Genomic DNA, 11652 nt, shown 5'->3' with positions numbered 1-11652 from the left:
CCGTTTAACTTTTCTTACATGTCTTTGTAATAATACAATAATATCAATACACTGCGCCAACTATAGAGAAAAATAGCACAGATGGTGCGGATACGTGTTGAGTACATAAAATGACCGCTCTATTGACGGCATGTTTGTCTTTTGCAGTCCTTGTGCGCGCGCGAAAACTGTGTTTAGCCACCTTAAATGTCGAAAATAAAGCGCGTCTTTCTTTTGCTCCGTGATTAGTCTTAAAAAAGCTCGCGCTTTCCCCTCAAACAATAAGATGCAGAACTAACAACAATGGCGGCTTGGTCATCCAAGTTTTCCCGCGCTTCTAACAGTTTGCTTGTTTTCATTTTAGGATTTCATTGGCTAATAAAATGTAAACCTCTGCTCGGATTATTTTTGTATTTGATTTTTGACACTATTGTAAACTGCTCTCAATCAATAAGTTAATACAACCCACACCGCGTAGAAGGCGATAGCGTTCATGAAGTTTAAAGAAAAGGGCAACCAAACACTGCCATGGTTTGCCGTCTTTTTAAATCTGTTAAAGAGGATCCCGTTATCGTCTGACGAGCTTTTAGCCATAAAGTAACCATTTTCCTCCGCCGTGGTTCTTGTTATGCTACAGTTTTGAGCCGGACAGTGCTGCACACACGATTTTGCGCCCAAAGGGCAACTCAATGTACAGCCGCCCCCCGAGCAATTTTGATGGCAGTGAGGTCCATTGCATTCGAAAGAACAGCCACCTAAATCACAAAGCTGAAAGCACGAAGGTGAATTGCAGACCCCTTGACAACCACCTTGAGGACATTGCTGCAAAGAGATGAAACACCCGTTTGTTTGTTAAACTCAGTTAATGACAATTTTATTGGTTAAAAGGTAAGCGCCACAATATTAGCGGGTTCTGTCGCTCTCAGTAGTTATTCTAAAATTATAAGCTCACGGAGAACTATTCAAGAGCGTCACATCTGGATATTTGAGCTCTTGAGCCCAATTTTGCCGGGTTGTCAAATCAATTTAACTGATTACTCAAAATATGAGAATTTTCTTATTAAAAAATGGTCCGGCAGCATACCTGCTCGCATTGCCACATCGCTCTGCAAGTCATGTTGCAGTTTCTTCCTTGACCACATTTCTGCACGCATTTGTTGGAGTTACATACTTGGTCACAGCTACCATCGATGGTACAATACTGGTAACATATTTTGCCGGTGTTGCACTCTTGATTGCAGCTTCCCCCGCAATGCTGGTAGCATCTTAAATCTGTCGTGCACTTTTGCTGGCAGTTACCACCGTGGCATTCCTGGTAGCCAATAGTTTTGGCTCGCATGATCATCTTCCTTCCACCGAATCCCAGCTGCGTTTTGTAAGTATAAATAAAGGCACCAGTCATTTTTATCTCCTCGACTCGAACAGAATGTAAAGGGGGGGGGAGGACTATAGATAATTGACTGCCAACTAACTGACAATGAGGAGGAGGGGGAAGACATAAGAATTTTACAGGGCCTTTGGGGAGATCAGGAAATTTATTATCACAGTCAAATTCCCCCGATCCTCCCTCCCTCTCCCCCCCTCTCCCCCTCCCTCTATGCGATAAAAAAATGGCGATTGTTTAGTCTAGTTATTTAAAAACCAGTCTTATACAGACCCAGGGGTTACAGAGGGAGCAGGATGCGGGGCCGGAGTGAAGAGAATAAGCTTCTGATATGAGAGACACTATCCCCTAGGGATGAGAGTGGAGGACTGCAAGTCTTTGACGCCACCCTACTCCCGGCTATGCCTTCCCTTGATAACTGAAAGCAACCTTTTATACATTTACTAACCTGTTTACAAGAGCCCTCTTTACTGCGGCAGCTCACCAGAGGGCAGTCGGACGAGCACTGCTGCTCACAGTCGTTGATAGTTCTGCATTTCAAAGAGCATTCTCCCATTTGACATGACTGTTGACACTGATCCGAGACACACCTCATTGGACAGCGTCCTTCGAAACAGTTTTGGACGCATCTCTCCTTGGCTTTACAGAGGGCTTGACAGTTACCACCAATGCAGTCCTGACAAAGAAATAAAAACAATTGTAGAGTTAGAGTGCATTTCGATTAAGTGTTGAAAAACAAAAGCCAAAGCAATCGCAAAGGCCAGTCAGAGGAAAGGAAACAACACGAAAAGCCAACGAGAACTCAAAGTAAGAACAAGAAAACTCCCCAAGCGCGGGAAAATGCAGGTGACCAAGTCGCGATTGGTTTCAGTTTTAAATATGAATGGTTGAGAAAGTGGCATGAGTTTTTTGGGCCTATCACAGGAAGGAAACATCACGAGCAGCCAACGAGAACTCGAAGTAAGAACAAGCAAACTGCTCAAGCGCGGGAAAATGCAGGTGACCAAGTCGCGATTGGTTTTAGTTTTGAATCTGATTGGTTGAGAGAGAAGCGTGAGTCTTCTGGACCAATCACAGAACGAAGTGAAACAAAACCAATGCGATCCTGGATTACTTTCAACGCTCAATTAAAAATTGCTCTAATGGGACAAAAATCACGACTCAGTGGGTTGACAGTTGACGACCAATAATAAATCTGAAAAATTTTTTTTGAAGAGAATTTCCGTTACATACATTGGAATGAGGGGTTTTAAGTTAGATAAACCGCCCGCCTGGCAGGGTTCTGTACATTCCTCTGCACATAGTGAGCCCAATATTAATCGAGGGATAATAAGAAACGGTACCCTAGTCATACCTGATCACAGTGACGCCCGTTCGGACATCTCATTTTACACGATCCATCCTGGCATGACTGCTTGCAGTGTGAACGCGCTTGACAGGTCAAGTTGCACGCACCATCATCGCATGCCTGTGTACAGTTTGTTGTTGTGCAGCGCACCGTTCCACAGGTTTGCGGCGCGAAGATATCACACCACTGTTCCTGATAGCAACCGTCTTGCGTAACGCAACTCATATCACACGGGCCATTTTCACAAAGTTGATCACATGGTTTGTTAAGGTTGGGACATGACATTTTGCAATTCTCGTGGATGTCACACTTCTGTTTGCAAGAGCCGGCTGAAGGATATTTGCAATGGCGGACTTCTCTTTGGGCCATCTTTGATGTCACCGACGGCAAAAGCACTGACAAAAGGATGAGAAATGCATGAGGCTGGGCCATGATCGTTTCACAACAAACGTCTAGTTGCAGTTCTGAAAAAGAATAAATTTTTAATGTATTAGTTTTACCTTGCCGCGCGAGATCATAACTGTGGAAATAGAGTCCAAATAGCCTTTCGGCCAGATCTCAGCCCAATCTTTGCTATGCTGTAATTTCTGAGCACCTCAGAAAAAGACGCCAAACTTTATCAAGGTAGCTGAACTTCCACTCAAGAAAAAAAACAATGAGATAGAAAATAGCATTTAAAAATTTTATCAGGTAGTTTCGATCGACTAGATTTTATTAATTTTAGAATTCAAAAAATAAACAGGAACAAGAAAAATTTTTAAGGTTCTTTTTTCTTCAAAGATGTTTCTGGCCCTGATTTCATTAAAGTTCTTTATTGACTTATCGTTAAATCGTGGCTTCTATCTTAAGGAATGAAATTCGGAATGCTGAGTTTTCCAGGCTAGTGTCTCCGTGGAGTTGATGTACATCTTTAAGTAGGAGAATATATCTATTTAAAAAAAAGGCAATTGCACACGCGTGTTTCTGCAGTTCTTTCATCTAAGCGGGCCGGAGTTCTGTTGTCTAACTCTATGGTAACGCGGCGGGAGCCTCCTTTGTTTTCTATAAGAATCAGGAGGTAATTTGGAAGTGAATCGTAAGTGAAGCTGTGTCAAGTTTAGAAAGGTCTTAGAATTTGTATTGGCTTTTTGCTAACGGTTTGAACTCAGAATATCCCTAGTTTGCTTTTGCAATGAGCACTTTCTACCCTATTGCACGCCGTTGTATGGAAAACAAAACGTACCACTACGTTTCTTGGTTATTCCGGGCTCACTTTACACAGCGCGTGAGTTTCGTCAGTCTTGTTGCAGAAGGAAACAATTTCGATTCACTTTTGGCGGCGTCGAAAGAATCTGTTGAAGATGTATTAATTGGCAGCCTTATAAAAGCATGCGTTAGATTATTGCAAATAAATTAGGGGAAGACATTCCCTCTTTTGTTTATGAATTTCGAGTCCGTTGGACCAATTAGCGCGCGCAATGTTTATGAATGCAATCATATCACAAAAGTGATATTTGGACATATACTTGAAGTAAACATACTACTTACATTTCTGAAGCCTTCTGTTAGAAAGTTTTGCAAAGTAAACATGCAGAGAACCCTTGTTTGCCGATTAGTTCTTGGAATGATTCTAATTACGTTTCCTGTCTATCACTTGCTTATTTTTTCCGGCTTCTCTTGCTCTATTCAAAAACACGTTCATTAACCTAAACGCCAGGTGTTCACTCAAAATGTTTTGGCTTCGCTCGTGGTTTGAGTAATTTAATTATAATCAAGTCTCACCCTCGTGTTGATGACTTTTCGCGAAAAAATATGTTCATATAACATGGATTAAGGAAAGGAATGACATATCTCTTCCACTACCTAGGCATAAAGCAACAGTTATTGCGCGGCAATAAACACTCGGTAAAAAAAATCATCCGACGCATAAGCAGTTACTTTTCCAATTCAGTTTTACCACGCAAATTTAAATTTGCAACTAATTTGGGAAAATAGCAGAGAGCTATATCTGAAAGGAAGGATTTCCCGTTAGATAAATGTTGCATTGTGAAGGGAAAGAAACATGATCGAGCCTTAGGATACTGATATAACTTGCTTTGCGTCATTTCATTCGACAATTATCACGGAATCTGCAGTGATGTATTGTGTTTAGTCAACGGATGTTAGAGTAAACAGAAGCGAGTCACCGACTTAACATATTCCACTAAGGGAACAGTAACTATACCTCTTTTCAATAACAATAGTGCCTGTCAACGGTTAGAAGTCAAAAACCTGAAGGTTTGTGAAGTTATGGGAGGTCGTGCGTGCTTATTTCATTTGATATTGACTTCTTTGCTTGCATGTGATGGTAAATATATAACTTATCTATGAGTGCGTTTTCATTTTCCACCACCAATATTCGTTATCTATTATACCGGCTCTCACGCGATATTTTGAGTTACTTTGACTTTTTGTGTCGAAAGAATCGTCATCAAGCAATGATTGTGTGATGGGATGCTTGATAACAAAATCATGCGCCTTTTGCTTGAACGAAGGGCTAACGCTCGAAACGTCAGATCAGAAATTCTTAACGATGACTATTTTACATTATGAATATATTATAAAACCAAATTATCTTGCTATACCCCTACCGACGCAGCACCAAAGGTTCTTTAGAAACTTTCCCCCTTTATTCAACGTCAAACATAGAAGATAACAAGCATCCGTACATTTTTTCTCCATTTTCTTTTTAAAGGCACGGGCAGTTTGGAACACGTAGTAACTTTTCTTAGCTTGTAACGGTTTACCGAAACACCATTCGAGAGGCTGTTGATAACAATACTATTGTATTAAAAGCGAGGGAACAAAAGCTGAGCTTATTTCTTTTTAACCCATATTGCCATTTCTCATCTTGAAGTTGAAGACTACTGAAATTTATTTCCTCTCACAGGTTAACAAAGTTCAAAAACCTTTTCGAGTTCAAGTCGTGAAATAGGCGACAATTTGGAAATAATCGAATAAAATTTTCTTTAGCGGTTTTTAAACGCTTGTTACTTTCAAACAAGCCCATTGAAGGCAAGCTTGACCTGTGCTGTAGAATGATTCTCGAATAAAAACAACTTGCTTTGAGCACGTTCAATTTTAAGCTCCAGTAGAATTGTGACTGTTCGCTTTATCTGATGATTGTCGGTTGCACGGTAGAAAACAAGTACGATTGCACTTGCTGACGTACGGGAGCCGCAATTTCGTTCTTAAAACCCTGAGAGATCAATTGATATTGCGAGCTCAGTCCTGCATGACGTTTGTTTGAGTTTATCTTGTTATCAAAGTGGACGGGGGTTAGTTCTCTAATATTACTGAGATATATCGATTCAGTGCATTTAAGTTTTTAGTAGCTTGTCTTATGAGAGGATGTGGTTTAGAAGATGGGCCACCCACTGCCGGAGTTGAGGTAGAAAAGATATAAGTCTTACCTTTAGTAAAAGGTAGCGAGTTCATTTTACCTCAAAGGACTCCGATATGCACTCGAGAGTTTAAAAGACGACCCTGAATTATTAAATTTTTGTTATGAAATTTTGCAAAGATTGTCATAGAAAACATACGCCACAGGCGTTCTTCAGGAGCTCGCCCTATCAGTTAGTTAAGCATTCATCCAAAGCCGGTGCGCAATTTGCCTTCCCCTTCTTTCCTCGAATTCCCTATTGAGCTGACATCAAAAAGAGCAGTGTTATATCTAGGCAATTCAAGTGTTTTGACAGCCAAAGTCGCAGATTACCTTGAAAAAATCTTTAAGTGATTAACCGAACCAATTATCATATATAGAAGCAGAGCCATATATTCCTTTCAATTTCACGCTCACTTAATTTCCTTGTTCTCTTCTCGCTAATATAACCTAATTGAAGTATAAAATCGATTCATAATTTTCTTTTCAGATTTTAAAAGATGGCCTGAACCACCCGTTGAGTGGATAGCAAAACAGCAAAGTTCTCGGCCTTTCAGTATTGATTGCTATAGCCAGCTGAGCAGTTTTCCGTAGACCAAAATCTGTGAATCGCTGTATCGTTCAAGTGTGCTACGGCTTTAAGAAAATGTAGAGGGACCTCTGTGCTTCTAGGAAGCCTCTATTGTATAAAATAAGGGGCTGGGGCGTTTTCTAATTTGAATTCGCTGATCGCCTAATTTTTTTGTTTTGTCTTTGTTAATGCAGGTTGATTGAGGTGTAAATTTGGTTAAAAATTTAACTGATTTGACTGATTAACTCACCTTGCTTCAGAAGTAAACGATCCTTAACAAGTCTCCATATGACTAAGCGATAAAATCGGTCTTGATATATTTGCTCTACACACAGGCTTTGCCGTCGATTTGAAATCCAATAAGAGCCATTTGCTGCCGAAATTATCGACAGTGGAGTCTCGCTAAACCAGTGTAACACGAAAATGTGGCAAAGTTTTGAAGGTTACTTCATGTTCAGTCTCGAAGCACACCGTGGGTATTTTTAAAGCACGTGGATGTACTCAAGAACTTAGTCAAGCGTTTCTGTGTTTACAAATTATTTGTTTCCGCGGTATTGAACTTGTGCACTCGATTGACGGCTACAATTTTTTAAACTTTCAGCCCTTGTCGTTAAAAACACACCCAGCATAGAAAACAAACACGCTCTCCACAAGATTTTACGAAGCGTTAATTTTTATGGCGAGTTAATGGTACTAAGACGGAGAAAACAAAAAAAAAGAAGAAAATTAAGGAATAATACTACATCAAGAGTCACTCTCGACGAACATACCTTGATCACGTCGATGTTCGCATCATGGTATCTTCCTTGGCCTTGGTTAGTTTCAAAGTCTTTTTTTAAAGCTTAGTCATGATATAAGTGGTATTTCGGGAAATATTCATCCATCTCAAATTGCGCTTGTGGGCTGCTATTACCGCGCACATTTCAATATCACAACAGCAGCTGTTTTGGAAGAAATCCATGACGACAGAATTAGTTTAAAGTAAACGGTTTGAACTCTGTATGTTTTTCTTGTCGCTTTAAATGAAACAACCTTTGCTGAGTGAAAGTCTCCTTGGCAATAAATGTTCACCTATTACCAGCGAGTTTTTTGTTATTTTCAGGGGACTTGGCATTTTCTAGGTTTTAAGAAATCATCTTAATGAGATATCAATTGGTAGTAAAAGCCTAGGGTTTGACAGATGAGATCGCTTAAGAAAAGCGCCTGATTAAAAAGCTATTTAGATAAGTTGTAGCTGAGAATCTAGAGCCGAAGGAAAAGAAAACTTGTCTTTGAGAAATATATTGGGCTAGGCAAATGGAAAAATAAAAATATGAAATTAATATCTGCGGCAGGCAGGGAGATTTACAATTTTTCACGCGTCACTTAGAACAGGTGGTCACCTGTGTAATGGTGATCTGGCACTGTTGCGAAATCTATTGTCATGTTGATAAACAACGTCCATCAAGAAGTTTATAAAACCGGACAGAATGTAAGATAGCAAGGGATATCTGACGTAAAAATGATCCGAATCTTTAAAGCAATTTTTTTTCATTCGCTATATTAGTATGAATGCGACATTTAAACTTTTCTAACAGTAACGCAAACTTTCAATATGTTGCGAAAGAAAAGCTGTGTTTGATCGTAAATGATGTCATTAGGACTTAAGTCGTTTAAGGTTTATGCTTGCCGCAAAATATTGAATAATTCTCGCCGATGATGTTTCAATGTAGTGTCAATATCAAAACATATTTCCATGAAAACCCACGTATATTCTAATCATGTAGCTTCAAATCGGCTCATACCATACTTATTATGTCATCGGCAAAGATGAACAACATGTTCTTTTAGACCTTAGGGATTTGTTTTTTTTTTTTGTAACTGGGATTAAAATCGAGATTTCCTTTAAAAGTGTGCCTTTAAAAGTCGTTAGAAAACGCTGATTTCTCAGTTTCTCTCTTTTGTTTTGTGACTTACAGAATGACCAAAGGAAATTTCGTTTTACTGAAAGGGGAAAACAATAAATCAGTTTACTATACTTGCCATCTAGAAAAGCAAAAGAGAAAACTGCACTCCAAGAGTTAACGAGAATTACCGATGATGGCTCAGAAGGTTGGCTTGCAAATGACGAAACTGAAAATCTGGGCGAAATCTGATCCAGATTCACAAACTATGGTGCTCCTTTGGGAAGCTAAAACGTATGACCCTTACGGACAGATGAAACATAAAAATGTTTACCTTAAAAGTCACTTAGTTACAGAATAAGATTACGCTGTACATGAAAGAGCGGCTTCAATATACGGTATGTGGATTTAATATAAGTGGATCCAAAATATTTGTGCAACATATGCCTGTATGATGACAGAGATCTTAGATGGTTTAATCTCAACCCCTTTTTCTTAATCCCCTCCCACATTATAAAAGATCTCGCCTGCATCCTTGGGCGAGAATTGTAGTCTGTCAGTTTGAAAACATCGTAATTAATTTTTTATTTTTAGATCAATACGTTACTTTTAAGGTACGGTTTTGATGATCTGTTTAAGATAAGATCATCAAACTCATATCTGGCGACAGTCCTACTTGCTGTTCCTGATCTAATCAAGTTTTTTTTTTTAAGTAAAAAGAAAATTATTGCCCTATTTGTTGATAATTAGATAAACTGTTTGCGAATTTGAAGGTCATGGATGGTAATCAGGATTTCCCTTTCATTTGGAATATTGCGAGTAAGCGGCGGTAAAAATGGAGATTTAAAGCTGCGGGGTGAAAATGTCTAATGGCAAAGTTTGGTAGCATTATCATAAGTCACGACCGGCGATTACCTTGTGTCACATTAACCTGTGCTACATTCGCTCTGACGAAGAGTTAACGCTCAAAACGTCAGCTTTGAAACTCTTTCTGGCGGCCATCCGCACTATCAACTCAGTTGACAAAACCAAAATTAACCTGTGTTACAGCCCGTAAGACGAAGGTACGCAAAAGGAACGAATTTCGAACGTTATTGTCTCAAAAGAAAAGGTTCTTTAATCACTTTTACCCAGGCTTCATTTCATTTTGAGGTGATGTGTTTTGATCAGCTTAGTTGGTTAGCCTCCATCAATTAAATGATGTAAATCTTGGTAGGAAACTCTACGCTGTGACACTAAGTGAATATCCTACCTCGATTGGCCCAAGAGTTTGCTGGTAACCTTCCGCAATTTCTTTTCTGAGCACGAGGATACCAATCTCATGGCAGTCGTGTCTAAACGCATGCGAGCAGAGTAAATATATTCTTATCTCGTGCCAATCCTTTCTCATACAGTAATGATAAAAAGATAAATACACACGCACAAGCAAAAAGAAAGTAACTAAATAAATAAAAATAAATAAACTAACTAACCAACATGCGCTCCATGCAGTTTAAAAAAAAAAGGAACAGTCAGTCATACGCAGACCTGTCTCAGTTACAATATAGAGTCCCACAGTTGGTGTTTTGGGGATAAAGGATAGCAGGGCATAAAAACGTCAAATAACAAGATAATTTTGGACATATTGGACTTGAAGGACTAAACAGTTTTATAGACAGTGTAATTAGATAGGGTTTTACATTAATTATTCTTTTTTTCGTATTACCATCATCCAAACGCCAAAACGGCCGCTACCGGACAAAACCCCAAATTAAAATGGCCAAAATGCCAAAACAGCCACGAGTGGCCAAAATATCAAAACGGAAATTAGTGGCCAAACTGACGAAACGGCCGCTAGTGACCAAAACACCAAAATAGCCGATAGCGGCCAAAATGACAAAACGGCCACGAGTGGCTAATACTAAGGCCAAAACGGCCACTAGTGGCCAAAAGCCAAAACAGCTACTAATGGCCAAAAAGCCAAAACAGCCACTAGTGGCCAAAATGTAAATACGGCCACTAACAACCAAAAGGCCAAAAGAGCCACTATTGGGCAAAATACAAAAACCGCCACGAGTGGCCAAAATCTAAAAACAGCCACTAGTGGCCAAAATGTAAATACGGCCACTAGTAACCAAAAGGCCAAAAGAACCACTATTGAGCAAAATACAAAAACGGCCACGAGTGACCAAAATGTAAAAACAGTCACTAGTGGCCAAAAGGCAGAAACGGCCACTACTACCTAGAGGGCCAAAACTGCCACTAGTGACCAAAATGCAAGAACGGCCTCAAGAGGCCAAAATGCCAAAACAGCCACTAATGACAAAGAGGCTAAAACAGCCACTAGTGGCCAAAAAGCAAACACAGCAATTAATGGTCAAAATGCAAAAACGGCCACTAGTTGCCAAAGTGCCAAAACGGCCACTAGTGGCCAAAATGCCAAAACGGCCATTAGTGGCCAAAATGCCAAAACGGCCATTAGTGGCCAAAATGCCAAAACGGCCACTAGTGGCCAAAATGCCAAAACGGCCATTAGTGGCCATGTAGCGGTGGAATCCGTAAGAGAGAAACCACAGCACACTGTTAACGGATTCTCCAGACGTTTATTTAGTCACGAGCGCGGGAAAGCTCCGCAACTCCTTCAGAACACTTTTAAAACATACTCACGTCTCTTACCACGAGTAGTCTATCTCTGTAGGGGGGGTCCAATTACGAGACAATACAATCGTACCCTAATTGCGTGACCTACGTGAGTAACGCACGACGCGGTACAACTCTTCTACAGCCAGAAGGCCAAAACGGCCACTAGTGGCGAAAAGGCCAAAGCGGCCACTAGAGGCGAAAAGTCCAAAACGGCCACTAGTGGCCAAAATGCCAAAACGGCCGCTAGTGGCCAAAAGGCCAAAACGGCCATTAGTTGCCAAATGAGGCCAACACGGCGACTGGTAGCCAAAAGGTCAAAACGGCCACTAGTGGCCAAAAGGCCAAAACGGCCACTAGTGGCCAAAAGGCCAAAACGGCCACTAGTGGCTAGAAGGCCAAAACGGCCACTAATGGCCAAAATGCGAAAACGTCCATTAGTGGCCAAGAGGCCCAAACGGCCACTAG

At 40.4% G+C, this 11652-nt stretch overlaps 1 protein-coding gene across 4 annotated transcripts; it reads right to left on the bottom strand.

The window, feature by feature from the left end:
• Positions 1–280: 280 nt before the first annotated feature.
• Positions 281–9904, bottom strand: LOC111339261 (uncharacterized). Of its 4 annotated transcripts, none has more exons than XM_088762966.1 (5): positions 9818–9904; positions 2718–3175; positions 1812–2039; positions 1064–1345; positions 281–801 (listed from the first exon to the last, which is right to left on the bottom strand). In XM_088762966.1, the coding sequence occupies exons 2-5, from the start codon at positions 3141–3143 to the stop codon at positions 427–429; spliced, it is 1311 nt and encodes a 436-aa protein (XP_088619092.1). In that variant the 5' UTR covers positions 3144–3175; positions 9818–9904; the 3' UTR covers positions 281–426. The 4 variants fall into 4 exon arrangements, with proteins under 4 accessions (XP_088619092.1, XP_088619091.1, XP_022801615.1 ...); XM_088762965.1 differs by lacking the exon at positions 9818–9904 and adding an exon at positions 7453–7588; XM_022945880.2 differs by lacking the exon at positions 9818–9904 and adding an exon at positions 6933–7055.
• Between the last annotated feature and the right edge of the window lie 1748 nt (positions 9905–11652).

The sequence above is a fragment of the Stylophora pistillata genome, chromosome 6 (assembly GCF_964205215.1).
Source record: "Stylophora pistillata chromosome 6, jaStyPist1.2, whole genome shotgun sequence".
NCBI lineage: Eukaryota > Metazoa > Cnidaria > Anthozoa > Scleractinia > Pocilloporidae > Stylophora > Stylophora pistillata.
Note: the sequence above shows the minus strand (reverse complement) of the source record. Positions and strands in the feature narration are given on the sequence as shown.